We start from the raw sequence: 27800 nt of genomic DNA on the forward strand, positions 1-27800 counted from the left end.
TCTACTTGTTTCTCCAATATAGAAGTCGTGGCAGTTATGTTCAACAACCACAACTATATACAAACAAATGGCCTAAGCATGGGCAACCCAGTATCACCAGTTCTAGCCAATATTTTTATGACACAAGTTGAAACACAAGCAGTTAACACAGCATTACATCCACCACTTTACTGGTACAGATATGTAGATGACACGGTTGCGGGATTCAGATCTACAGAACACACACTTAATTTTTCAATCACATTAACTCTATACATCCCAACATTAACTTCACATGTGAACAGGAAGAAAGCAATCAAATATCATTTCTTAACCTCAAAATTACAAGAACCGACACACAATTTAAAACAGAAATCCACCGAAAAATCACCCATACTGGACTATACATTCCTTGGGACTCAGCACATGAAACAAAACAAAAACTCAACATACTAAGAAACCAAATAAACACAGCCATAAAACTATGCTCACCAGATAAAATTAACGATGAATTAGACAAAATAAAACAATACTTCATCAACATCAATAAGTTTCCTCCACAAATCGTAGAAAACATTATACACACACATCTAGACAGAAAGCAAAATCAACCAACAAAAGTAAATATATCTCACGAATCAAAAAATCACGAAACCATATACTGCTGCATACCATATATTCCCGACATCAGCAGACAAATAACCAACATTTGGCAAAAACTAGTAACAAAATATGACATTCCAATTAATACCAAATTTACTGTGTTTAGCAATGTAGTTTTTACATAGTATAGACCTCAGTTGTGTGTCTGGTTTTTAAATAAGTTTTAAAACTAGTAACAAAATATGACATTCCAATTAATACCAAATTTATTGTGTTTAGCAGTGTAGTTTTACATAGTATAGACCTCAGTTGTGTGTCTGGTTTTTAAATAAGTTTGGTAATAATTGGAATGTCATATTTTGTTACTAGTTTTTGCCAAATGTTGGTTATTTGTCTGCTGATGTCGGGAATATATGGTATGCAGCCGTATATGGTTTCGTGATTTTATATATCATGGGGTATATTTACTTTTGTTAGATGATTTTGCTTTCTGTCTAGGTGTGTGCGTATAATGTTTTCTACGGTTTGTGGAGGAAACTTATTGATGTTGATGAAGTATTGTTTTATTTTGTCTAATTCATCGTTAATTTTATCTGGTGAGCATAGTTTCAAATACAAAAAGTCACCTTCACGCGTTTTCGAACACTGCAAATCACATAAACACAACATAACCATAGAAAACACCCAAATAATAAATAAAGAAACAAACGCAAAATTAAAGAAGCCTTACTTATACAACTCAAGCCTAAAATAAACCACTACAAAGGTACACCTTTATACCCATATTAATAAATATATTCAACATCTAAGCACGCCCTTTACATTCCTACACTCAATTACACAACCGCCTTCAAACATGTGATCAGCTATCGCTCTGTAACCCTTTCTGACTTTGTGAACCTGATGAAGACCGAAGAAGGTCGGAACGTTGTTTGCTCTTCTACGAGTGCTTTCTCTACTCATACCAGCAGTCTTTTTAAATATACAGAGTGGCCCGTAAGTCCTTACCCATCCACATTTTGTCTGATGATGAGTTGAAGGCAGCTGTTACCGTGGCATTTGGAACAATAACCCCTGCTATGTTGAGGAAAATGTCTCACAGAACATGGCGTCGCATAATATTATGCAGCGAGAATGAGGGACAGCACACAGATACACTGGATACATAAGATATATGGATGGGTAGGGACTTATGGCCACCCTGTATAATTTAGTTGGCATTGTTACTAACAGCTGGGCTGTTGGGAGGCTTTGGTGACTGAGAATTGGGTTTAACTGCCATATCAAGTAGATTGTTTCTAAGAGTTGTTTTTTTTATGCTGTTCTGCTTCATGATAATTTTAGACTTAATTCTGATGACTGGCAGTTAAGAAAATCCTGTGTGGAATCTGAAGGATCTAAACTCAGTGTACAATCACAGCAGTTTTTAAGAGGGGCAAGTCTCAATGTTAGAAGTAGGAGATTTACTAGTATATCTTATCATCATCCTGCATGATGTTGACAGAGGTGATTCTGTTCATTTGGGGTTGGCTGACAAGATGGGTTTCTTCTCTTGCCCATGTGGACAACTCTTTTTTTTTCTGCCCAGTAGTTCTATCTGTTATTACTATCTTCACTACTTATTTATCTGCATGTATGTGAAAGAAAAATCAGCTTCATTTAATATACACTCACATGCAGAACTGCATGCGTAACTTCACTTTGATCATAGTGAAATTGAAGTTGAGCACTTTAAAGCATTGATAAAAGTCCAATATCAAGCACAGGGCACTTCCTATACCAAACAAATCTTTCTCAGACCATCATCTTCCTTTGGTAAACAACTGTTTCTCTAGGTCATAAGTCTCATAGTTCATGAAAACACCACTTCTATAAACAGAAGTATTTTCAAACTTAATAGTACAAGAGTTAAAGTGAAAGGTCATACACACTTCAACAGCTATCAGCAAATTTTGTAACAATGATATCGTACAGTCACTACATATTACAGTTTCTCCAAATTACCCACCTTATGGTCCAAGTATTCCTTCAAGTTATCTGATAAGATTACTAATTAATAGAAGATTCATTCAAAATGTCAATTATAAAAAAAAAAAATTTTTTTTAATTAAAAATCATACTTAACTGAATGGATGAATAATTACAGAATGAATGACCTTTATTAGAGAATCAAAGTTATAGTGTGTACATACTTGCAGTTCTCATGCTGGACAATTGCTCTAAGTAGTTCTTCTTAGATTATTTTGGTCAAAATCAACTTTTTGACTGTGTCTCTTAAGATCTTGTTCTAGTCAACGTACATGCCAGGTTTCTTAGTTTTCAAGAAACCTCAGGTTTATCCAGAGCATCACACACTATCCAAGTGACTGATTATTCTCATTACAACATGGGGAGGAGGGGGTTGTAACCTCAAGATATCACCTGAACAGCTACTGAAGATCATCGGTATTGACATTCTTAAACAATGCTGAATTAAGCAACGTTCTCTATGGGTAAGGGTACAAAGACAATCAGAAAAAGGTTCAAGTAAATGGTTTTATTGATCATATCATGTGAAACATGCTTATATTTAGAACAAAGAATGAATATATATTATAATACTACAAGATGATAGTATTTTAATATATCAGGCCTAATGTTTATACAAGATAGTAATGTCTCAAAATTTAACTCATTTAAAAGTAAAATGATAAAAATACATTGTTACATGAAATTTGTAGAATGAACATAAATCCTACATAAAAAATATTTTATGGTGTTTTACTGCAGTAAATTTGTATAAAATAACATACAAAGCATAGAATTAAATAAAATTTGGATTTTGTGATACTTAAAATGGTACTTGCATAATGGCTCACTTTAACCGAGAAACACTTTAAAATGTCACCATATATTAGGTTTAGCTTCATTTGCATAATTCGTATAGAATGTTTATCTCATTCTCCTTATTTAACACACATCAATGATTTGAATTCTTTAAATTTACAATACAAGATGGCAGGCATAAACTGTATTTGTCCTAAGACAAAGAAAGATACTTCACAGCATAAATTGTGATGAAAATTTGTTTACCGTATTAAAAGTACACATTATTAACCTGAATGAAAAATTGAATTAGTTTTTAAAAGTAAAAATGAAAAAGGATGGCTCTTAATTAAAACTACTATTAGTGTTATGGAACTCCCAAACAAGTGTTTATATCAGAAGTTACCAGTCACATTTTCCTACACCAGAATTATAAGTCTGATACAGTAACAGGACAATAAATAAATCACGAAAATGCATAATTACAATTTTTTTAATGTTGGGACAAAATTATGTGTTGTTGTAAATGTACTATATAGAAACAAATATTGAAGTTCAACTTCAGTTTCTCATAATTAAAAGAAAAAATGCTTTTTACATCAATAATAATAGATGAACCTGTGTGTGTGTGTGTGTGTGTGCATGTGACTGCCATAGCTCCAAGAAGAAAGAACCAGGAGACCTGAAACTTTGCATACATACTAAAGGGATTCTGAGTGTGTACATCTGGGTACTGTTTTATAGATTTCATTGAACACATGTTGGACAATTTCTCATAATTCTCCTTCTTGAAGGTCTATAAAAATATATTTTTTCTAATTCTCACTTACGGAAATGAATGATATGTGGAGGTTTCCTGCCAAAAACGTTTTCAACACAAACATGGAAAGTAAAATACAAATCTGAGAATTAAAAAATGTTAATTTCAACAAAAACTGGGAAATGGCAACAAGCAACAGGAAAAAATATGAATTATTGAACATCTGAAAATGAAAAGCACTTAAAAAACAACTCAGGAAGCAGAGAAATTAATATGAAAAGCTAAAAGTTATAGAAGTAATAAGATAACAGAGACACTTGACAGATACATTAACACTTCTGTGAATCATGAGAGGGCCTTACAATCCCACAGAAGAGCATGAGTATTTTATGATAGTTATGATACAAAATTTCCCACAGTTTTGATTCATCTTCTGGTGGTGTTGATCAGTAAGCATGGTGTTTGTAATACTGTTTAACTTTTAAAGTTTATACAGATCAGTATGAGTCAATTTCAAATTGGTATGTAAAAAGTGGCATTGTGATGAACCATGAAACAACAATGTAAAAACTGTCGTGAGAGAGGGTAGGGGCAAGATCATCCCGTCCCATGTGTAAATTTTAAAAATTTTGTGTTGAAATGATATAAAACAGTGTAACCTAGTGCCTTTTTTAAAGCAGATAAATTTAACTATGACAAATATTGATTGCTGATAAGCTTCTGTTTCTCACCAGTAAAAATTAATTCTAGATGTGAGGATTAGACAATTTTAACAACTATGTATATTTACAGAAGATTTTATAAGATATCAAAGTATCGAGCATCACTTTTAGGTATTGGTTTAATTCTAACTATTTTATAGCATTTAAATACAATATATTTTGGAAATTTAAGCATATTTCTTGAACAAGAATAATTGTGGCATTTATGCCAGGGCTGAGTTTGAACCTAAGCCTACTACTCAATATATTAGTAAGCCTAATATTTATGACAAGTTATCAATATTGCAATTACACTAACTTATTTGAATAATTAAATACCAATCATTAGATTTCTTGTTTATCACTAGGTGACTTGCATAGCTTGAATGTTAGATTAACGTATTTAGTGCTTCAGCATGTATAGTACACAACATTTCAGTTGTGATGTATTTTAGAGTAATCACAATAAAAGAAATCTAATAACACATTGAACATTCAGTAATGACCTGATTACTGGTACATTATATGATATATGCTGGTATACTTGTAAAATTATTGGTATTCCAAAAGATTCACTTTATGAACTATTGATATAGAAACCCTTATAATGCACACATATAACCCAAAGTGCAAAACACAATTTTGAAACAAATCATGAACCCCCAGATTCAAAGTCTTGGTTGATAACTACTTACCTTTAGCCCTTTATACTTGCAGAGAACTGGAATATATGAAAATGAATTTTAAAGTTTTCTTTGAATCTTTTACATGCATTGCTGTAGAGAGTGGAGCTTAGCCTTTTCTAGTTAATTTTTCAATATTATCATGTACCTCCTCTCACAGTGACACCATCACTGACATGTAGCTACTATGCAAGCTACTGCCCTGTAGCTTATGGAAGTAATTTTGTACCAAATGAGAACCATTGATATAGAGAACAAAATAAAATATTTTAAAATCACCATCACTGATGAATGTCAACTGTAGTTATATCGGACACAAACTGACTGTTATATTTACGTATACCCTATAATAAAATCTTGTTTTCGGACATTATGGCTTTTTGTTAACTTAGGGTATGCACATTTCTTATAAAACCTCACTTTGTGATACAATACAATATATAAATACTGATACTGTTGTATTGTGCAAGAAATAAATTTATTTATATATGTACATAAAGCATTTACTTGTAATCAAGTATTAATAACAAATATTCAGAAGCTTTTAAATTACATAATAATTACAATAGCACAGAAATAGTGCTGAATACCGAGAATGATACAAACACTGTAATTTATTTGTAAAGTTTGCAAGAAGTATTGATCACTGTATGTGTGTATTTCTATATCACTTTGTACATAACTGGAAAAACATTTGCACACATATGTTACTTTTTCTTTCAATACAGTATGAAAGATATGTAAAACACTTTTAAGGCTTAAAGAAGAAAGAAAATATGAGGTTTATTCAATAAAACTTAATGTGTTGACTTCCAGTAATCTTAACAATAACCAATAATGTAAATGTACTTAACTTCATAAAAACAAAAATGAAAGTAGACATGGTGTTTAAGGAACTACAAAATGAAGTAAACCTAGTTTTTTTTATGTATTTATTTACTTCTTAATTGAACAATCCAATTATACATATATATTGATGGTTTTTATATTAAGAAACACTAGTAACTAGCTTTATTACAGGTATTTAAAAAGTTTGTTTTGAATCAGAAACTAAGGCTGCTATTCAATATTTATCAAGGAATCTCACAACATCAAAATATACTTGCAAGTAAAACAGTATGAACAGGACTGAGACAAAAAAACATCCTCACCTAATTAACAAAATACTGTGTGTGCATTTTAACCATCATACTTTTTACTTGCTTTGCTAATTATATCAGAACTATATTTTTTATAGTTCTTTGTCAGTAAAAATTATATGCACCACATTTGTCCAAACCAGAACAATGAACAACATATTCAAAATGTTCATTGCATTAAAGTATTATTAAAGTAATAGTAACCCCCTCTTCCAGGTGTATATATTTATTTGTTAGTTACAGGTATTTGTTCCAAGGTTCCATCTGTGTTAGCTGCTCCTAAGTTTGAACTGACAGACTAATTGAAAGGTAACTAGTCAGTAGCATCTACCACCACTTTTTTTTGGCTACTATAACAAAATGCATCCTTGGCCTAAACATGAAGATTATGCTTGTTCAGTGATGGAGTATAAATTATGGATCCACAGTCCAGAATGCTTACAACTAGGTCACGTCCAGTACCAACAACAAATATGAACAAAATTGGAATGTTAATATTTATGCAGTTTAATTACAGAATGTCATTTATATTTAAATACATGTTCCTCCCATATATCTGTGAAGAATGTGCATTATGCAAAACTTCATTCCACTATACATTTTGATTCAAGTTGTAAAGTAGATAATATAGTTTCAGTAATTAAACAACGTGCCATTAGCAATATAAAATCTTAATAATTTTTAACATAGATTTTTCTTACAAACTGTATTTATACATTATCTCATAAATTGTATGATTAATAACAACCATATAGACTATTTTTCCTTGAATTGTTTCTTTTCACAGTTTCCAATAAATATTTCTACAAACCCTCAATAGTTTCTGGCAAGAAAGAAAAATATGTTTTTTGTAAATATCTTCATAAGACTGGCTCTTCATTTTCAGAATCATCTTCAAGAAGCTGTTTCATTTCATCTTTAGACGTTTCTTTTGAAATTGATCTAAGGGTTCCAGGTTTGGGATCAACAGGTGAAATTCTTCTGTTTTTATAAATGGTAACCAGAGCAACACCAACTAAAACTCCAAACACGCTTATCCCCAAAATACCAAAAGCAGCTGAAAATCATTTCAAATCTAATATAGCCAGTTGTTTTTATTCTATATAAACAAAAGTATGCAATGAGAAAAATAAAAGAGCTGAGAACATAAATTTGATTACCTGTATTATTAATTCAATAATGCACCAAATTGTTTACAGAGTAGTCATAGATACAGTTTTACATTTCACCACACACACACAAGTGTATATATATTCTGTAATAATCACTATCCTATCTATATTAAAACTCATTAAAAATAACAATATTCAATTTCTTTTTACATAAAGCTAAAAGAAAAAATAACTGTACACAAGTTCCCTTATTAACAAGTTATATTTTGAAGTAAAACTTTATTCACCAGAAAAGAAAAAAAAAACGTTTGCTATAGCAGAAATGCTAAATACATTATATAAACATTACTTGGGTAATTTGAGGTTCATTAAAACAAAAGTCATTTTATCATCAAAACAAGTTTTCTCTGAATCTCTAGGTAAACAACATTTTAATAAAAGTTTTCACCCCTGTAGGATATAAAAAGACTGGTGCAAGTAAGAAAAAAATCAGATCAACACTTAAATGGGCAATGAAAAAAGCTTTGGAAGTCAGCTACAGTGTGATAGGAGGTATGTTTTATAAGATGTCTATCATATTAGACAAGAGGTAGTTCAAAATTTTTAAGGAAAACAAGCTGAAATTAGTAAGATTAGTTTCATATGTGAATAATCAATTTGTTGAATGTAGTAAATTAATGATGATTTAATTAATTAGGAAATTTCAATAATCACCCAGCTACACTTCACCATATTCTCAATCTGATTGTTAGGTCAAAAGTTCAGAACAAACTGTAAAGTCTATGCCTCTTAGCCTTAACCAAACTTTTGGATAAACACCCATGATATGTTCTTATGGCATAATGTGCAACTAACTAATAATAAATGGCTGTTCTTCAAATATTTTAATGTTTGGATAAAAAGTATCGCTATCTGTGAATGTGATCTTTTTGCACTATTCCTGTTCTGTAATATCCACTGAAATAGATGGAATTGGCTTATTTCACTGAAACAATGTGCATACATTTACAAGATAGCAAATAGGTAAATTGATCAAGCAGCAAAAAATGTTGTAACAAACCAATAATGGAAGGAAAGTTCAAGTCTTGTGACTGTATATGGTTGTGGCTCAGACCTGTGGCATGGAAAAATTCAGTTCTGGCTTGACTGGTAAAGTATCTCGTCTTTCAACAGCTCAGTGAAGTAAATTACAAGTTACAGACATGATGTGATATATAAATGTGTGTCAAATGTGTAAAAAAACTGGGACTCTACACCACTGATGAGTGCTTAAAATCTCATTGCTATAGGAATCAAAGTTGACTTTGATGGTGAAAGAACTGTCTCGTGCACTCATCTCGGCTGAAAATATACATTTGTTTGTTTGTGAAGAATAAGATTCAGATAATCAACCATCAGTTGTGGAGCATTCAATCTGCATTTACAAATAACTATAATGCCAACAATTATGGCTGTGATTATCTGTTAGAATAGCAGTTAGAAAATTGATTTTGAAAATAAATGATTGAAAAAAATACCATTTCCTCCTTTCTGAGCTATAGTGTTGTTTCTTGATACAATGCATATCTAGTATGTCATGTGATAATTATTTGATTATGTTAACACTATGTAGGAGTGTTAAGAATTTGTCTCAGTTAGGACAGTTATTTGGCTGTAATCAAGACAATGAAAAAGTATTGTGACCATTACTGACTACTGAGCAATATTTAGTAGTGACATGTTGGTCAAATATTTTGCAATAATTATTTAATCTATTCAGAGAGTTCTAGAGGAATTAATACAAAGAACACTATGAAAAACTTATTACTTTCATAGAAATGGCAGTTGAGGTTAAGAAACATCTGAGGTAAATCAATGGTTAATGATGATATGGAATTATGGCAAACTATTATGTTGAAATGACTTTGCAATTCTTACTTTCTAAGAACTCAGCTATATTACAAATGTTTTTCAGTATTTGCAAATATAAACATTTCCAGTAAACTCATGCTTTTAGCACACAAGTCATCACAATACTATGCATGTTAATATGAACAGTCTTTGAGAAGTATAGTTGTTTTTATATGCAGTATGAGAAATTACCACTGATTTCCTTACTCATCCAAAATGTGCATTGTTTCTTGATTTTGAGGTTTATTTTCCATCTTCATCTGATGTATCAGATTTTTCATACCCTTGAGATGGAAATACTACTAGGAAAGACATGACAATCTGGACTAAATGCTATGTTATAACAGCACAAATAATTCTGGTGCTGTACATTCTGCAAATTATACATTGCACTGTGAATGTGTGCATATGCATGTATTTTGCAGCTGATGAGAAAATGTGTAATCAGGATAGACACCAAAAGCTTTTTAACATATTTCTCTCCATGATCTCTTTTACTTTCATTACATCATTTGAGTTTGAAGTGGTGAATAATTATAAGAAAACATTTTTCAAGAGGTATAATTCTGAGCAGATCATGTATTGTATAAGAATCGGTAATGTGAACTGTATGTTCACCAAGTGATTTACAGCTCATCTGGTGAGATTATTAGTTAGACACAGTTTAAAAGGCAATAAAATAATATATATAATTAAGTATGAACAGATGTATACTGTTTTCAGTTATAGTACTGAAACTATGATGGTTATTTTGTGGTTGCAAACTTTGTCATGCTGATTAAGCCCATAGCAAGAGTTCACTTGTTTCATCCATGTAGTACCTTGTCTCATTCCTTCCTCACTCTTACATAAAATTAAAAAAAAAAAATTCTCTTAGTTCCTTATTATTGTAAATATTAATTGCAGTGTATTGAGAAGCTTACAATCTACAAAGAGGTAACAGGATGGTTAAAGGCCCTCCTGAAAAGAATTATGATTACATTCTGTCCCACTTCAAGCACTGACTTTGTACATTTGCAGGCATTTTGCAGTTGATGACACAAATGTGATCTAAGTAGATGCTTGTAACAAAATAAGCCATCCTGCTTATTTTTATCTCTTTTTAAATACTGCTTGTTGGCTTTTACTCGCACTCTAGCATAAGCAAAAAGTTTGATGGCAATGTTGGTTGTCATGAAAAACCAGGCTAGCTGTTGAATGGTGAAGGCTAGATAATGCAAGCAATGAAATCTATATGCCACAGAACAAAAATACTTTCCATTATACAATTAAACCAGTTTGTACATTTAAGTTTGTACATCAATATGATACACGAGCTTTCATAATGCAGGAGATTGACTACATTACACTAACCATTTTGCAATGGAAACATCTTTAAACACTTTTCTGGGCAATTCACTGTCTTGCATTCAAAATTTATTAAACATCTTTACTCTCAATGTATATAAATGAAATTAACATTATCATCTTTGTTATCTGAGTGTTAAGTCGTTTATTTCAAAATAAAGACAAATAAAATAATGTCATTATTTGTGTGCAAAATACTTACAAATTTTAACACAATCCTCCTGTCAAAGTGATAAAAAATGTATTAGCTTGTGCTCAAATAGTTAAAATAATTTTGAATATGTGATGACCACTGCTGAAAAAATGTTGTAGTGGGACAAATGTGTCAAAGCTACATTTCAATATTTTCAAAGGTAATATTATACAAAAGTTAATTGTTTTTAGGAAGAGTATATAAGAAGATTTCCCAGACCCTCTCCTGACAGGTTAGCAAAATGTTAATGACATAATGTAGACAATTCTCATTGAAAACACTGCTGAATCAACTGTTTACATACAGTCAACTACATGTGGTTGCAATAGTACAGAACATCAATGTATAACAAAGCAATGCATGTTCACAAAGAGCCATCTAAAGTGTATTATAGCTTTTTCCTGTTCTAGTGAGTGATGCAAAACCCCACATAACCCAAAGGACTGAGATAAAGGTTGGTGGTGTTTTATGACACAAAGAACCAAGGCTATCTGTACCAAACATTTGGTGAAAAGTTAAAATTAAGTAAAATTAGTAAAATTCATAAAAGGAAATTAAGGTAAAACAAAACAAAGTTGAAAGAAAAAGATAAATTACATTAAAAACAGTTTTTACGTCCAGTCTACAGCAGTAAAAGAAAAACTACAATAATACAAGTTGTAAAGGACTTTCTGTAGCATAATTGCAATTATTATAACTTGCCAGGAAGACTAACAGGTAAGTTCAAAAACCACTGTTAGTCACCTGAAGTTGGCCTTTCCAGTCCTAGTTCAGAGTTATTTGACGTTATGGACGTTTTCAGAAAGTAAAGTAATAAAAGTTTTAAAAGACTTGTAGCAAAACATATGGTGCCAGAGCCAGCTCAAAGGGTAGTGTGCAAAATGAGTACACCACCCCCATGATGGACAAACCAAATACAAGGGCAAAAATGTGCTACTATGGGAATATGCAGACAGGTGTTTGAGATGTCCATCTTGGTCATCCAAACACCTGTAAAAATTCCACCAAAAAGCAAGATAAGATTCCATAGTGAAGTGTGGGGTGTGAACATATCAAATGAGATGAAACAGGTCAGTGACCCAGTCTCTAGTTCCTTGTCTTTTGGGGATCTACAAACAGGTGAAAGCAAAAACTCCAAACAATACTGATCACATTTGATAGCCTGTTGTGTAGAGATGTCTTACACTGCCTCACACAGATGCTGGCATGACGTGGAATTTTAAGGAGGAGAACAGGAAACAGACATGCAAGGCAAATGAAGGAGGGTAAGAAAAGGAATGACAAACTCCCCTGAAAATACTGAGTGAACCCAAACATTGGAGATGAAGGGACTCCACTGAGGAACAAAGACTGCCAGACAAGCTCATACAAAACCTGAACCTCTCAGACAATCTCCCAAACTGTTGTTAGTGTATCATGCATTGTCATGAAAAATTATGAATAGTGGCACCACAAGAAGGAGAAACAGACAAGTGCTAGGAAGGGAAGAGTTCAGAGACATCAATTAATGCCACACTTTGCTTCAACTGTGATAAATAGATAAGAAAGAGTAGATCGTTGTTGAACTGAAACATCTCAAAAACAGGGGCATTCGAAGGTCCTGTAGATAAGGAGACAGGGCCATGACAATATTGCACCATGACACAAAAGGTTGGTTGGATGGTTATTCTGGTGTTTCACAGCACAAAGCAGTTAAGCTATCTGCACCAAACATCTGGTAAAAAGTTAAAATTAAGTAAAATTAGTAAAATTCATGAAAGGAAATTAAGGTAAAACAAAAAAAGCTGAAAAGAAAAAAGATAAATTGCATTAAAAACAACTTTTACATCCAGTCTACAGCAGTAAGAGAAAAACTACAATAATGCAAGTTGTAAAGGACTTTCTGTAGCATAATTGCAATTATTATAACTTGCCAGGAAGACTAACACTGTTAGTCACCTGAAGTTGGCCTTTCCAGTCCTAGTTCAGAGTTATTTGACGTTATGGCCATTTTCAGAAAGTAAAGTAATAAAAGTTTTAAAAGACTTGTAGAAAAATTTTAATTATAACTCCCAAGGATGACTAACGGGTAGTTGGAACAGCAGCATTAGTCACCTGAAGTTGGCTTTTCCAGTCCTGGTTTTAAGTTATTTAAAGTTACGGCCATTTTCTAATTTCAAATCAAACAAGATGTACTTTGATTCTAAAAAGGGAATCACATTAAAAAAGAGTGGATCTTAGGATTTGCTGGAATGTATGTTGGGGACAGAGATGGGTGTTGAAGTTGATTCATCAACTTTTCTAACCATGGAGGTCAAAAGACTTTTCATTTGGGTTGAGAATGATTTTTTTGGAGGCACAGAGAGATCCGTCTGCACTCCCACTGTAGTAGTGAAACAAAGTGCAGAATTTTGGGAAACAAAACTGTTGAGCTTTTGCACATAGTTATGAAATAAAAATTGTATGAAAGGAACTTTGAATCTTTATAGCAATGAGAATTATACTGTTTTATGTAATGCTTCATGACATTAACAAATTCATTCAGATCAGAACTTGAAGATGGAATCCTTGGCTTGTGGTTACACTAACTGCTCTGAAACCAGTATACTTTACCAACTAAACTACTAAGATCTTAAGTTTCTATCACACAGTCTTCACCCTGGTTATTAAACTACATACACACACATATATACAGTTTTCAAAAGAAATATGTTCAAAATAATATACAAGATTTTTGAATATTAAAGATAAATACTATCTCACCTTTGACCCAAGAATTAAAATAATTAATGTGCAGTGGATGGCTAAAATGGGTATTCAACATAGGCCAGACATTTGCTAAGGACCCATTACTATATCCAGATGATATATCCAGAATATGACACATCAGAGAATAGAGGTCCACAGTGTTGAAAGCATTCATTGTAAAGTTCACTTTGAAGGCTGGGCCACGAGCAATAAAAGGAGGTTGCATAGATGGAAGACTATTATTATAGCCATGCAATCCACCTAAAATACACACACAAAAAAGTGACATCTGATTGCAACTAAACAAATGAACCTTAATTTCTAAACACAACAATTATAAACTAATATATTATATTTTTATACTTATGCATGCAAAAGCTTATGGTTCTTTGAATTCATGAAAGAATTTTGAATGTCATACAAGAGAAAAAATAATCTAGTAAGATTAAATTACTTACGTCGGTTATTGTGCTGACTAAGATTATGCAATATTCCCCATCCTTCTTTCGCTATCAACAAAATTGGCATGACACGACGGTGACTTTTGTAGTGGTATTCATCTGGAATATCCTTTTTTCTGTATACTGTGAAGTTGTGAAATTTTGAGGCATTTTTTAGAATTTTGTAAACATCTTCAACTTTTCCTATAACAGAAAACAAGATATTATTTGAAAGATTCAAAAATCAAAAATGTAAATGATGCTTCCTTACATTAAAACATTTTTCACACTATAATAATGAAAAAAGTAACTACAACCAACTCTTCAATCAAAGTTACAACTCTTTCCAGAAATAAACTATGAAGCTCACATTTGATTAACAAATAATCCCTCCCTCAACTAGATATGATACAGTTTCTGCATGGCAGGGCAAGACACAAGAAATTCCAGAGATTGTTTCTTGGAAATGTTGCATACACTGCTGGAAAGTCTGAAAGTAGCTATATCCAAATATGCAATACATGCAAAAGTAGTGTACTTCAGTTGGGAGATATGAGCTATCAGAGACTCAGGATTTGAGAGTGAACAAGTCACCTAAATAGCAATGGTCCTGGGGTCAGAATTTCTGGGCTCACATTGCAATTTGCAAATCAAAACAGCCCCAGTTACAAATCATTCCTATTTGCTTAGCTAAATGTGTGAATCATTCCTTTCTCTTGTATGTTGTCTTCAAGACATCCTACAACACAATCAAAATGCTGTTACATTTCAGAGTGATATACCACAGAAAAACTGATGTTCATTTATCAAAAGTTTCTGCCAAATGTCACATAGTATTTTCACACTTTATCACTCCCATATTGCAAATATATACACATCATAGTAGTCTGTTCATACGTTTTGAATATGCCGAGTCTGTACCCACAGCTTAATTAACTAGATTAGAATACATATACACAGTACATGCACTGCACATTTAGCAATGAGCCAGTTACAAACTTTTTTAATATGAGCTTGGTCCTAAAGACTAACACATGACCAATTTTACTTGTATAAAGTTTTAATACTATAATTTTTAATACAGTGTGTATCTTCACAAAATTTAGTAGACTTTTGGTAAACATTAAACATAGTTTGTACACAAAAAATAAAGTTTTTTAACCAGTACAACTGCGAAATGATTTGCGCAAAAACATATGGGAACAAAACAAGTCCAAAGGGCATTGAATGAAACTGATAAACCAGCCCATGGTGAACAAACCAAAAATATGGTCAAAACTGATGAGACATCGATATATGCAAGCATGCATTCATGACATCCACCTTGGTCATCTATAAAGGTGAAGAAAAAGCCCACTAGGGTAAACTAGAACAGATTCAAAAAAATTGACTAAGACAAATCCATTGCAGACTGCCAGTCTCAAGTATTTTTGCAGACAACAAACAGCCTGGAGAAAGATGAAGGAAAGGTATAATGGCCTGTTGAAACAGAAGGTCATGTGCTGCCTCTGACAAACATGACTGGTAGGATCCTAAGATAAGGAAAGATATAATAAGAATCTAAGTAAGGCAAGAGGGAAAGAAACTGTAGGACAACTTCCTCTGATAAAACCTGAATAACCCACAGACCTGTGGAAAACGAATGCCAAAAAAGGAATAAATCTGCATACAAAAGCTCCTAGTGAACCAGAATCCTCTGGATAGTCACTGGAACTATTGGTGAAATCACAATCTTTGTGGAATAAAATTACAAGATGCTTCAAGAAACACCTTGATGAAAGAAAAGATAAAGGTTGAGAAGGTCTAGAACAGGAACTTGGAATATGGGTTAGTTGTGGCTCTGACTGCAACAAACATGCTACCAAAGAGGAAAGAGTAAAGTGTTTACACACAGGCACCACACATAATTCCAAAATCTCAGGTTTAGCTTGTTCACAAGGAGGAGGTTGATTCATATAACAATAAATCTCATGGTGGATAACTGTAGATAATTTCAACAATGGGTCTCCTGACCTGCAGACTCTGAAATAATGCTCGTAGCAAATATTATACTTGAAGTGGTAATGTAAACCTCGGAATTCATTGTAGAAATGTAATTCAAAGAAAAGTGTTTGATGCAGAAAATTCAAGTGCGAGAGATAAAAATAAAAGTTTGTTAATTAACATTAAATTCTTCTTCAATGTAAAAATAAAAATTTAATGAAGAAATTCCACTTCAGAAATGAAACTATTAAAATACATAAATTCAACTCACTCAAAGAGCACTGAAACCAAAACATCTGAACATGAGTACTGTCAAACAAGAAGTGACAGTTCTGTAGAATTGAACAGAAGATAGTCACATAGGTCGAAGGGGTATGTCACACTCTTATTGGTGGAGGATTGTCTCATGATGATTTGGATGAGACACACAATGTAATCAGTCAATTCTAATTAAGTGGGAGTTTAAAGGTTTCTAGAATGTATGAAATTTTTTTTTGCATGTGGAGGGCAACTCTAAACAAGAATGGCTATTTATGTGAGAAGAGGTACTGTATCAAAATCACTGTTAAGGAATTCTTAAAATTTGATACTAAGAAATAACATTTCATTTTTAACATTAACATTTTTGTTACCTGAAAATATATTTCTGATAGATACCTTTTCACATAGAATAGCTTGATTCATCACAAATTTACCTATCACTAATACTGAGGTAACTCCTACTTAAAAAGTACATTTAACATGAACTGCACTGGTCATTGATTACATCATCAAGAAAAAGGCAAAACAACCTTCTTGCACAGTAGATCTCCCTAAACACTTGCACACAAAATAACTTCATTCTTAGGCAAGGCAAAAAGAAAGTGCACAAGAAATGGGGAGGATGGGTGAGATGTGGGAAAGTGACTATCTATTGGAGATACATTTTCAGGAAAGGAAAATGTTAACTTCTGAAAAAATATCTCATCTTCTTGCATACAATAGCTAGAATCCCACAGTGAAATAGTAGAGAGACTGGTGCAAACATTAAACCCTGATGAGTTCATTTCAGAAAGCACCTGAAGAGAAAGCCTAAGGATTGGGATACCTCATGACAAAGGCTTCAAAGGGGCACACCCATGGGAGACAACATTTTGTCTTGATAAGGGTAAACTATTTGTCTGGAAGGAAAGAGAGTTGGTTGGTTTGGCATTTTATGGCACAAAGCAACTAGGCCAAACATCTGGTAGAAAAAATTAAAAGTAAAATTGTTAAAATTCATAAATCAAGAAAAGGAATCAAGATAAAACAAAACAAAAAGTTTATTTTTGAATAAAAAATTAAATAGCATTAAATCCATGATCATTGCCTTGTGGGTTACTGTCAACCCTTCACTATTCTCTCACTTTCATGGATGAGAAAGATTGTGATCTGAGAGCACACGCTCTATGGAGTGACCCCTCCCATCAATATCAGCACTTCTCCAGATGGGATGATGTCCATTAAATTCCCCCAGGATGAAAAAGGGAGATGGCAACTGTTCAATGAGAGCATCAAGGTCTGATTGATCATAGGTCTCTCCAGGCAACAAGTAGAGAGAACAAACAGCAATAGAACAACCCAAGGAAACATGGATGGCTACGATCTCCAAGGTTGTGTCGAGTGGCAAGGACAGGGTGGGCACATGCTGATCAACCAACAGTGCCACCCCTCCTCCATGCACTCGTCCATAACACAGCCTGTCATTTCTGTACAAAGAAAACTACCAAAAGGTGACTGTATCAGCAGGTTTCAAAAATGTTTCCTGTCAGGAAAAACATACAGGATGGTGGGAAGCAATCAGTGTTTTGATGTCATCCAGATTAGAATGTGAACCTCGACAGTTCCATTGTATCAAAGTGGCCAATTTTATTTATGTGTAGGCAAAGTGGGTGGAGAGCCCTTATATTTACAACCACTTCTTTTATCTTTACTGTCTTCATTTGAGGGAAATCTATTGACCTCATAGAATCCTGCCCTGGATCAATTGGGCAGGTCTTTGCTGTTGGAAGAGAATTCCAGTGACTGAGGACGTGCACAAATGATCGTTTTGCATCTTCGGGAGAAAAGAAGGTGTACCCGAGGAAATGCTATAACCTGGAACCAAAGAACATGGATCTTGGGGTTTGCTGGAATAAATGCTAGGGGCAGAGATGGGTGTTGATTCATCAACTTTCTTAACCATGGAGGTCAAAAGACTTTTGTTATGGTTTGAGAAGGATTATTTTGGAGGCACAGAGAGATCTGTCTGCACTCCCGCTGTAGTAGTGGAATGAAGTGCAGCAGCATACATCCAAGGTGAAGGGGTGGACAGTAACTTATGAGCCTCAGGGTAGGTAATGTCTTGAATTGTTTTCAAACACTACAGCTCTTTTCTCCTAACCATTTAGAGTGAGAACGAAAGTAGAATGGGTGAGAGTGATTACAATTCATTGTAGGAGGGTTTATTTCACACTCATATGCATCATGCTCCTTGCCACCACAACGACCACACATCAAAGAACCACGACATAATGTCTTTGAGTGACTGAATCTCTGACACTGGAAACATCTGAGAGGGTTTGGAATATATGGCTGTACCTTGCAATTAAGATAACCTACCTTAATGGCAGCAAGTGGGTACAGTGATGTGAATGTCAAAATGAGGACATTGGTCTGCATCAAATCCATCTTTGCAAGTGGAGAAACACCTCACTGGAGAAACTCTTTAGGTGGACAAACCAGCAAGAATCTCTTACATGGGATGTTTTTCAAATCCCTCTCAATGGGTATATCCCCAATTACCTTTGAATGCAAGAGGAGTTCACTGTGTTTATGAGTGGATGTTTCCACCAATATGTCATCAGAACAAAGCTTTCTTTCTGACTTAGGAGAATCAGCAAGTCTCTCTAGTCCCTTCCGAATAACAAAGAGACATTTGCCATAAAAATTTGTCTGAAAGAGAATGTAATACAAGAAAATGAGGTGCAGGTGTTACAGATGCTGCTCAGAAACTTCAAGATGTGGTTGTTTACCTATGGACTGTTTTCTCACTATTTTATTTAAGTTTTTATTTGGAGAAATCCATAATAAAGAAATAATTTTTCATTGCCCACTGATCACACCCACCATGGAGTCCTATGAGGGGATGCACTACAATGCCAAACAAGAACACTGCAGCAACACCAGGGTTTAATGAGCACCATACCCAAACACCAGCATCAGATACAATGTCCACAACACCTGTTGAGAACAACCCTACTTGGTTGACCCTAGCCCAAGTGAACCAGCTGATTGACCCTAGGGAAGGCCACCTCATCTAAAGGAATTCAAGGCCAAAATGGTGTGTTAGGGTTGGACCCCTCAACCTCCAGGATCCTCTCCTCTCCTTTCCAGACCACCATGCATGGTAAATATGGACATTCAGATCCCAGAAGAGGTAAGCTGAAAGAACAGAACCTTCTCTGGGAAGTATTCTCACCACATACAGGAAGCCACACCAAGGGGAGGAAAAAGAGAAAGGCAAAAGTGTCCCAAGTGTTATAGAGATGGGTAGAATTTTTGCATGACCAACCTATTAACCACACACAAGTGGCCAGTGAGCCAATAAGTGTTGTGTGGTTAGGGCATAATCAGACCATACTCTGTGTTTCCGACATTGATTCACCTTGACAGACACGGATAGGGATGACAAACATGTCCTACTTAGAGAGGCTACACTAGCTATTTAAGGAGTGACCTGCATTAAAAATACAGTACCACCCCCACCTACTTCCCACCATATTGTGCTGTACATAATCAGTGAAGAACTCTCCAAGGTTCACTGCCCTAGCATTGGTGAGTGCTAAGGATCTCCTCTACTCAATGTGAAGAGGGATGGGTGAAAAATTTACACTGGGGAGACTGGAAAAAGTGCCCCATCAGATATTTGCTGAAATAAATATTTTACTGGATACAATGCAATTTCCTATACTTAAAGGTGGCAAGCATGTGGCAACACCTTTAAAGGTATCCTTATGGTATTAAAATTACTCAGTTACCCAATCCATACTCTACCTTCCATAGACTGTTGTAGAAAAAGCTGGCACCAAGGAAGGTAGAGTATGGATTGGGTAACTGAGTAATTTTAATACCATAAGGATACCTTTAAAGGTGTTGCAAAACAACCACTACCTAGACAATGGACACTGGTACAGCCAGATTGGATGAGTTGAACATTTTCCATTAGCCATGGCCCAACTTAATGGGATCCTATAAAAGGGGAGAAAATGAGACATGGGTAATGTAAGAAAAAATATATTTATCATTCTCAAAGACAGTGTGTAGTTTTATTGAAGAACAGCAACTGGAAGGAGCCAAAATCTTACAGGTGATGAAACAGCCATAGGAAATATTGGGGTATGAAATGTGGGGATTCATCCACATAACGACCTAAAGGATCTACTTTAAGGATCATTGGAAGTGAAACAGTTGATTAATCTAATATCATAAAATGTGGAATATTTATCAGTGAATTGGAAGTATCAGTGGGTGGTTCAGGCCAAAGGCAAAAAGGAGAAGGAGTATGTTATAATGAAAATAAAGCATCAAACAAAAATCATACAGGAGTTTGTAAAACCACATGAATCTTCCTTGTCCCACAGGAATTGGACAAGTGTTGGTGAAGAAGAAAGGATTGGAACAAATAGGACAGTATAAGAAGAAAAAATCTGATTGGAATGGAAAAGGTGAAGTATAGTTTCCAAAGCCTTCAATAACAAATAATATTAGAAAATGAAAATTGATGGTGAAACAACCACACAGAAGAGTCCAAACAATGGGCCACAACAGAAAGTATCTGAAGGACCAACATTAAAAAGCTTGCTACTTCCACTAACAAATGAGTATTATTGGAGGATAATATGGATAGCATGAGACAAAAGCTACAAGATTAGAAAGTCCAGCTCTACAGTCAATAGACCAACAAATCCCACACATCACAATGAATAGATGCCACCAGTGGATGAAAGAGAGATGTGTGGTTGGACCAAGAGAAAAAATGTGACACAGGAAGATGCTTATATACCAATTAACAAAGCAGAGGAAATCAGGGTTGTACTGGTCAAAAAGATACCACCAAACAGGACTCAACAAGGAGTGTCATGTATAAATGTAAGGACACAAAGGAAAAAAACTAAGAGAAAGATAGGATTACAGAAAAAGTTGAGAGCAGTCCTGGATTAACTGAAATAAGGACTTATAAGGACAATAAGGACAAAAAAAAATGAAGAACTGAAAACCAAGAGAGAAGTTTGGTGTTTAAAGAAGCAGCAAAGGGACTGATTACAGACATGTCCAGTTGAGAGCAAATACAATGAAAAACTGGAGGATGGAGACAACTACATAGGTAGAACAGTTATGGTAAAAAAAACATCAAACAATCTACAATCAAGTTCAGAGCCCCAGGCACATGACAAGCTATGACAAACCCAAGGGAAGAAGTCCAAAATAGCAGGCTCATTTCATGGAAGAAAAGAGATCTGGAACAGGTACCCCCTTGATGGTAGATATAAAAAATGACTATGGAATTTTCAAAATTGTATCATAACTAACCTGTCCATGATAAGGAGGAGTAAACAGGAACATGTCTAACAGATGGCAAGCAGTTTGAGGATAGTGATGTGGACTGAATAACCAAAGTTAATTAGTCATTCGAAGAAGCATCTGTGACAAAATGATTGCCAACACCATTGTAGAGCCACTAATACAAGTTCTCAAGAAAAGAAGTGAAGGCAATAAATTATGGACAATAGATTGAAGGAAAGGTTCCACCAGATCAAGGGTGTGTGATCTAAAGAAATGAGTTGTTCAAAGGAAACCAGAGTTCCCTACAAGCAAAATAACTTCATGCATAAGATGTAAAAGAAAATAACAAATCTTAATGGCAAGATACTCCATTGTTTGTAAACAAGGCAGTGAAGTCTGAGCCCAACTGAAATAGGAGTTAAAGAACATGCCCAAATGTACAAGATATAAGGTGAATGTAAGAAAGGGCTTAGAAGATTGGACATGTCAGCCCAGATGAGCAGCCTCCTGCAGAAGAATGCTGGTAGAAGAAGAGAGAAACAGTCCTTCTTAGAAAAGACAAGGGAAAGCCAATCATCCATGTAACAATGTAACCTTAGCCCCAATCTGTGAACAAGGTGAATGAAGACCCTGCAAGTCTATTAAATACAAAAGGAGCAGATATAATGCCAAAAGGAAATTTGCAGAATTGGTAAACCTAATATTGATGAATGAAACAAAAAAACATCTTAAGGAGGGTGAAACTGGAATGTGTAAAACTGCATTTAAAACATCAGTCCCAAGTCTTCTTGAGGACTACAAAAACATGACAGTAATAAACAGATGTAGCTGTTAAGTATCCTCTTGATTATTTTCTTAGCCAAGAGATTTTAGACCTCATCCTCAAGATGCTGAAAATTAAATAGAATGGATAGAGAAGGAAACAGAAAAGGGGAGGAGATAAAAAGAAGTAGAAAGAAAGGTTATGAGTGAGAATCTAAAAAACTCATCTGTTGGATGAAAAGACTACAAAAAAACAGGATAGCTACTGATACGATTAGCAAAGACTACAACATCAAGAACTTAGAGAAAACTGGGAATAGGAAATGTGGATTCATCAGCCCTATGAATGAGAACAGAATGGGAAGTTTAGAAAAACAAGAGGCTGCAGTATACAATAAAAACTGATGCAAGGCCACCACCTTGGCTTGGCTCTCTAGTGAGACAGAAATACCCTGGAAGACCTCTGGGTAAAGAAATGAGGTCAAACAAAAATCTCAGAAATTGTTGTGAGGGAGGTATATATTAGTTAGGAGAGCATCCCATCCCAACAAGTCTACATAGCAGAAAAATCATGCAAGATTGGGTAAAGAAGAAAAAGAAATATGAGACAATGTTGTGAAAAGAAGAGAACAAACTTCTCCAAAAATTCTATTCAGAGTATAATGAAGTGTCTCAAAGAGCAAGTGAAGTGACAAGGAGTAACACAAGAGAGTGGTAAGAAAGAGACAAAGGCATGAAAATTGGGGATTAGAAATGAAAACAGAAGTTCAGTGGTTCGCTCCCACTCAAATAAAAGAGATTTCAAACACTAGGAATTGAGAAATGGAAATGAATAACTGTAAGCAACTACAAGAGTCAGATAGACAAGGACGATAAGGCATACTAGCATAGATATACAGCTGTTTGAGAAATGAGCCTGCACTAACACTAATGTTAGGTGAAAGAGCGAAGACAAGATAGTCTTAAGTTGGATTTCATACTGTAAATCAGTAAGAAACCATTGCAAATATTAAGTAATTTATTGAAAATTATGAAAAAAAGTCCATTGCAGACAATGCCAATGAAAAGAATAAAATTATTTCAACTACAAATGCTCAGGAGGAGATTGTGTTGCCATTCTATACATGAATGGCTATTGTTACACGATACCATACACTAGCACAGTTCATGTTAAACTTGCTTTTTTAAGTGAGAGTTAACTCAAGGATATTGGAAGATTTTCATTTATTTTTCTATCATACTACAGTATTCCCTCGCTATTCGCGGGGGTTATGTTCTTTACCCCCTGCGAATATTGGATGCAGTTTTAAAACTTCTATGTATGAGATTATATACGGCACTAAATGCTTCCCAGACACTTTCTAAAGACACTCTTACTCATTAATACAGTAATAATGTAGTAATATTGCATGCAGTCATGTATTTCACTAATGTAGTAATGATAATGTAAACACATTTTAATTTTGTACTGCAACAATATTTTAATCAAAAAGAAACGTAAGTACAGGAGGACAGTAACACCGCATAGTATAGTTACCCATACTGTATTACTCTACCGTAAAGTCATTTTCTATGCGTACAACACATGTATTAGAATTGACAGAAAGTGGAACAAATTTAAAGGCAAACTTAGACAGGTAAATACAGTACGCACAGTTCAGTACGCATTATTCAGTAATAATTGTTCGATACAGACGTCAATCGACAAAACTGCTTGAGAGAGTAAATACAGACATAACCTCGAAAAGCGCTTTTAGTCTCTATGACCTATAAAAACCCGGTTTACCGAGCATTCGTTTTTTATGACATTATGACGCTAACCTTGTATACTGGCATACGATGCGATAGGGTTAAGAGAGCCTAACCCGCAAATATGCGGGGCAGCGAATGGGGAACCGCGAACACGTGAGGGTATACTGTACAACATTATAATTCAAGTGAAGTATGATATGATAAAACAAGCTTTAAAAAAAATCAGGATTTTAATTGTACAAAATGTAACCACAAATATATTCCATCTAATGATATATCATCAAGCTAAGCTTTTGTCATCTTGTTCCAGTGACAATCTGATGAACTGGAAGCCATATAAGCATATACAGTAGAAAAGAAGATAAAAAGCTTTTCCATTATGGATTTAAATCTCTAAACTATTTTCAAGCATATACACAATATATGAAAATCTTAAGTGGATTAATCATTGAAAAAACTTATTTTGATGATTACATCAGGTTTATAGGTGTATGTTGTAACCAATCTTTAATTCTGGCTGAGAACAACTGAAATGTTACAAAAAGTATTATTTATATATAAAAAAAAACATATACTCACAATATAAAAATAATATCATGTTCACATTTTCACATTTGAAACTTTAAATTCTTAAACTCAGCTGGATAACATTGTCCCAAAACATCTTCTTAATAACACTTACAATTCTCTGATTATGACTAAGAATAATAATGAGTAGTTTACATAATATATTTATTGAACCCTATTCTCCTGAATGGCTGGCTGTTTTACTCTTTTATACCTTTATTTTCTACCAGATAAATATACAATTCAACAGGTGATTATGTTTTGCTGTTGACTGTTTGTTTTTAAGCACAAAGCTACACAAAGATGTATATGTGCTGTGCTCACCATGAGTATCGAAACTGAGAAGTGACTGCTGATAAACATCTAATCAACATGCTTACATATTGCAAGAAAATGATTTATCAGTGATTATGTCTTACAGCTATTTCAAACAAAAATATGACCACATAATCACTGTCAGTTACTCTATTCTGCCTCAAAAATTAGTGTTCAAATTAACTAATTACTGGAAGCAAGCAAGCATTTCATAGAGAAACTGAAAAGAGGGTTCAATGTAAGCACAAATATGTAAAATATAAAAATAATAATTAACAAAAATGAAAGAGTAACACCTTAAAATGTGTAAAATCACTTTTCATATTTTTATGGCCATGTTATGGAAGAAGGTTTGAAGTCTACTTTTATTCTAAGACCATGAAAAGCTATCCATTCCCCTAAACTTTGTAGAACAAAATATTATTTATTTATAAGCCTAATTGTTGCTGGATTACTTAAAATTAACATATTTTATAAAATCATTACATTTAAATTATCATAATTTTTTTCATTAAAAGCTAAGGATGCTGAACTGTTACACATTTCTTTCAGAATAAGGAAGTATAGGCATGCAAGAAATCTATAATATCTCCAAAAGGAAAATGCTGCCACTGGTTGACTTTTTCACATGCACAGATCAATTCAACTGATGTTCAAATTAAAGTAAAAGTATACATCTTATCAATAAACAAAATATTTCAACTGTTTTTAACTCTGACAAAAACACACTTGTTTTATTTGTTACATGTACCTTGGAAATTCAAGTTTTAAATGTAAACTTTCTTTACCCAACATCTCAAGCAGATCACCAATAAGCAAATTATTTGACATTTTATACTCTACCAGTTTCATGCCACCTTTAACTAGTTCATAATTCAGAAAAAAATAAGACCCAAAATCATAAGTATCTATTTGTTTGTGTACCTGACATTGGCTTTTTTCATTTTTAGTAGTATTTTGTTTATTTGCTTTTCGTGTGTCTTTGTTGGATTTGTGTGTATTGGTTTAAATTTGTTTGTTAGAATGTTCTTCATTTTTTGGATGTATTCATTCCTGTTCATTATGACTATAGCATTTCCTTTATCTGTTTTCAGAATTTTTATGTTTTTGTCTTGTTTTAGGTTTATAATGGAATTAACCTAACATTATTACTACAGTAGCTACTGTAGACTGCACTGCACTTTTTCAGCATATTAACATCCTTACCATAGGAAAAAACAAACTACACACATTTTTTATCTACATACAGCTGCATTAACAACAATACAAAATCATTAACTTAACAGGTATTGATAAACAAAGAAAAATTCAAGTTCACAATAACATATTACTTTTAATAGTAATAAGCTATTTCTGTTTCAAAAGAAAATTTCTCTGACAGTGCAAATTGTTGCAGAAACATCATAATAACTTTGACAGAAATACTAATCAAATTTGGAAGATTGTTTAATAACAACAATTTTAAAACTTAAAGCTTAACTGTGGATACGCACATAATAGCTTACCGTCAACAGGCCTAATGTTCCATACTGGTGATCCTCCATATTTTTTATAGAGTGTTGAATCTAAAATTGAATCAATTTCAATCACATTCTGTTCAGGTACATTAACCATTCCATGATCACTTAACACAATTAGGTTAATGACATCATACAGGTTAGCATCCTCAAGTTTTTCAATTAAATAACCAATAATGTTATCTACTAGTTGTATCTTTTTTTTAATCTGCTGGGAATTAGGTCCATATATGTGGCCAGTGATATCTGGTTCTTCAAAATACAGAAACACACAATTGGCTGGATAAGTTTGGCTAGTTAACCAGGACATCACAATGTTTATCCGCTGTTTCCAAGAGATGCTTGTATTATAAGAAACATGATAAAATGGTGTCATGTCACGAATCACTGCATAAGATCCCGGCCACATCATTCCACCACTCAGACGAGCACTGTCTTCCAACTGATTTGCTAGCTACAGTGTAAAGTAAAACAAAGCTTTTTCACTATTAGAGAACTAATAAAGTTTGTTTAAAAAAAATTAAGTTTTCTTATATATATATATACATTTAAAAACAATTTGAACACTACAAACATTTTTAAATGTAAGCAAGCTAAAATGTATATATCAGCATATATAACTACTGACACAAAAGTATCAAATTTCTTAACTTTCACCCCTATTTGTTACACACAGGAACAGCAGTTTTTTGCATGTGTATATGTTGAAATTGATGTTCTGTATTTTCTTTTAGCAAAGAAGTTACTGCTAACAGTGCAAAACATTTTTAATCTTAGTTTAATTTAAAAATTGTAAGTGTAATGAATGAAATATATATCATTAAGTACAGTAGTACTTAATAGTCAAGATCATAATGATACAAAATGGTGGCCATTAAAACTGCCTATTTAAAAATACCTTTAAAAATGTCTCAAAATAATAATGACTATTTAATAGTATTGGCTGAGCAAAACAAAAGCTTA

General features: G+C 33.6%; 1 protein-coding gene across 1 annotated transcript in view; it reads right to left on the minus strand.

Moving 5' to 3' along the window:
- Window positions 1-3103: 3103 nt before the first annotated feature.
- Window positions 3104-27800, minus strand: part of LOC143236848 (ectonucleotide pyrophosphatase/phosphodiesterase family member 5-like) — a 38720-nt gene continuing 14023 nt past the window's right edge. The window contains exons 2-5 of the mRNA XM_076475466.1: window positions 26826-27291; window positions 14398-14583; window positions 13955-14200; window positions 3104-7727 (exon numbers count right to left, since the gene is read on the minus strand). Coding sequence (XP_076331581.1) covers window positions 7531-7727; window positions 13955-14200; window positions 14398-14583; window positions 26826-27291 — 1095 coding nt within the window. The 3' untranslated portion in view covers window positions 3104-7530. The remainder of the gene's footprint in view (window positions 7728-13954; window positions 14201-14397; window positions 14584-26825; window positions 27292-27800) is intronic.

Source organism: Tachypleus tridentatus, chromosome 13 (assembly GCF_004210375.1).
Source record: "Tachypleus tridentatus isolate NWPU-2018 chromosome 13, ASM421037v1, whole genome shotgun sequence".
NCBI lineage: Eukaryota > Metazoa > Arthropoda > Merostomata > Xiphosura > Limulidae > Tachypleus > Tachypleus tridentatus.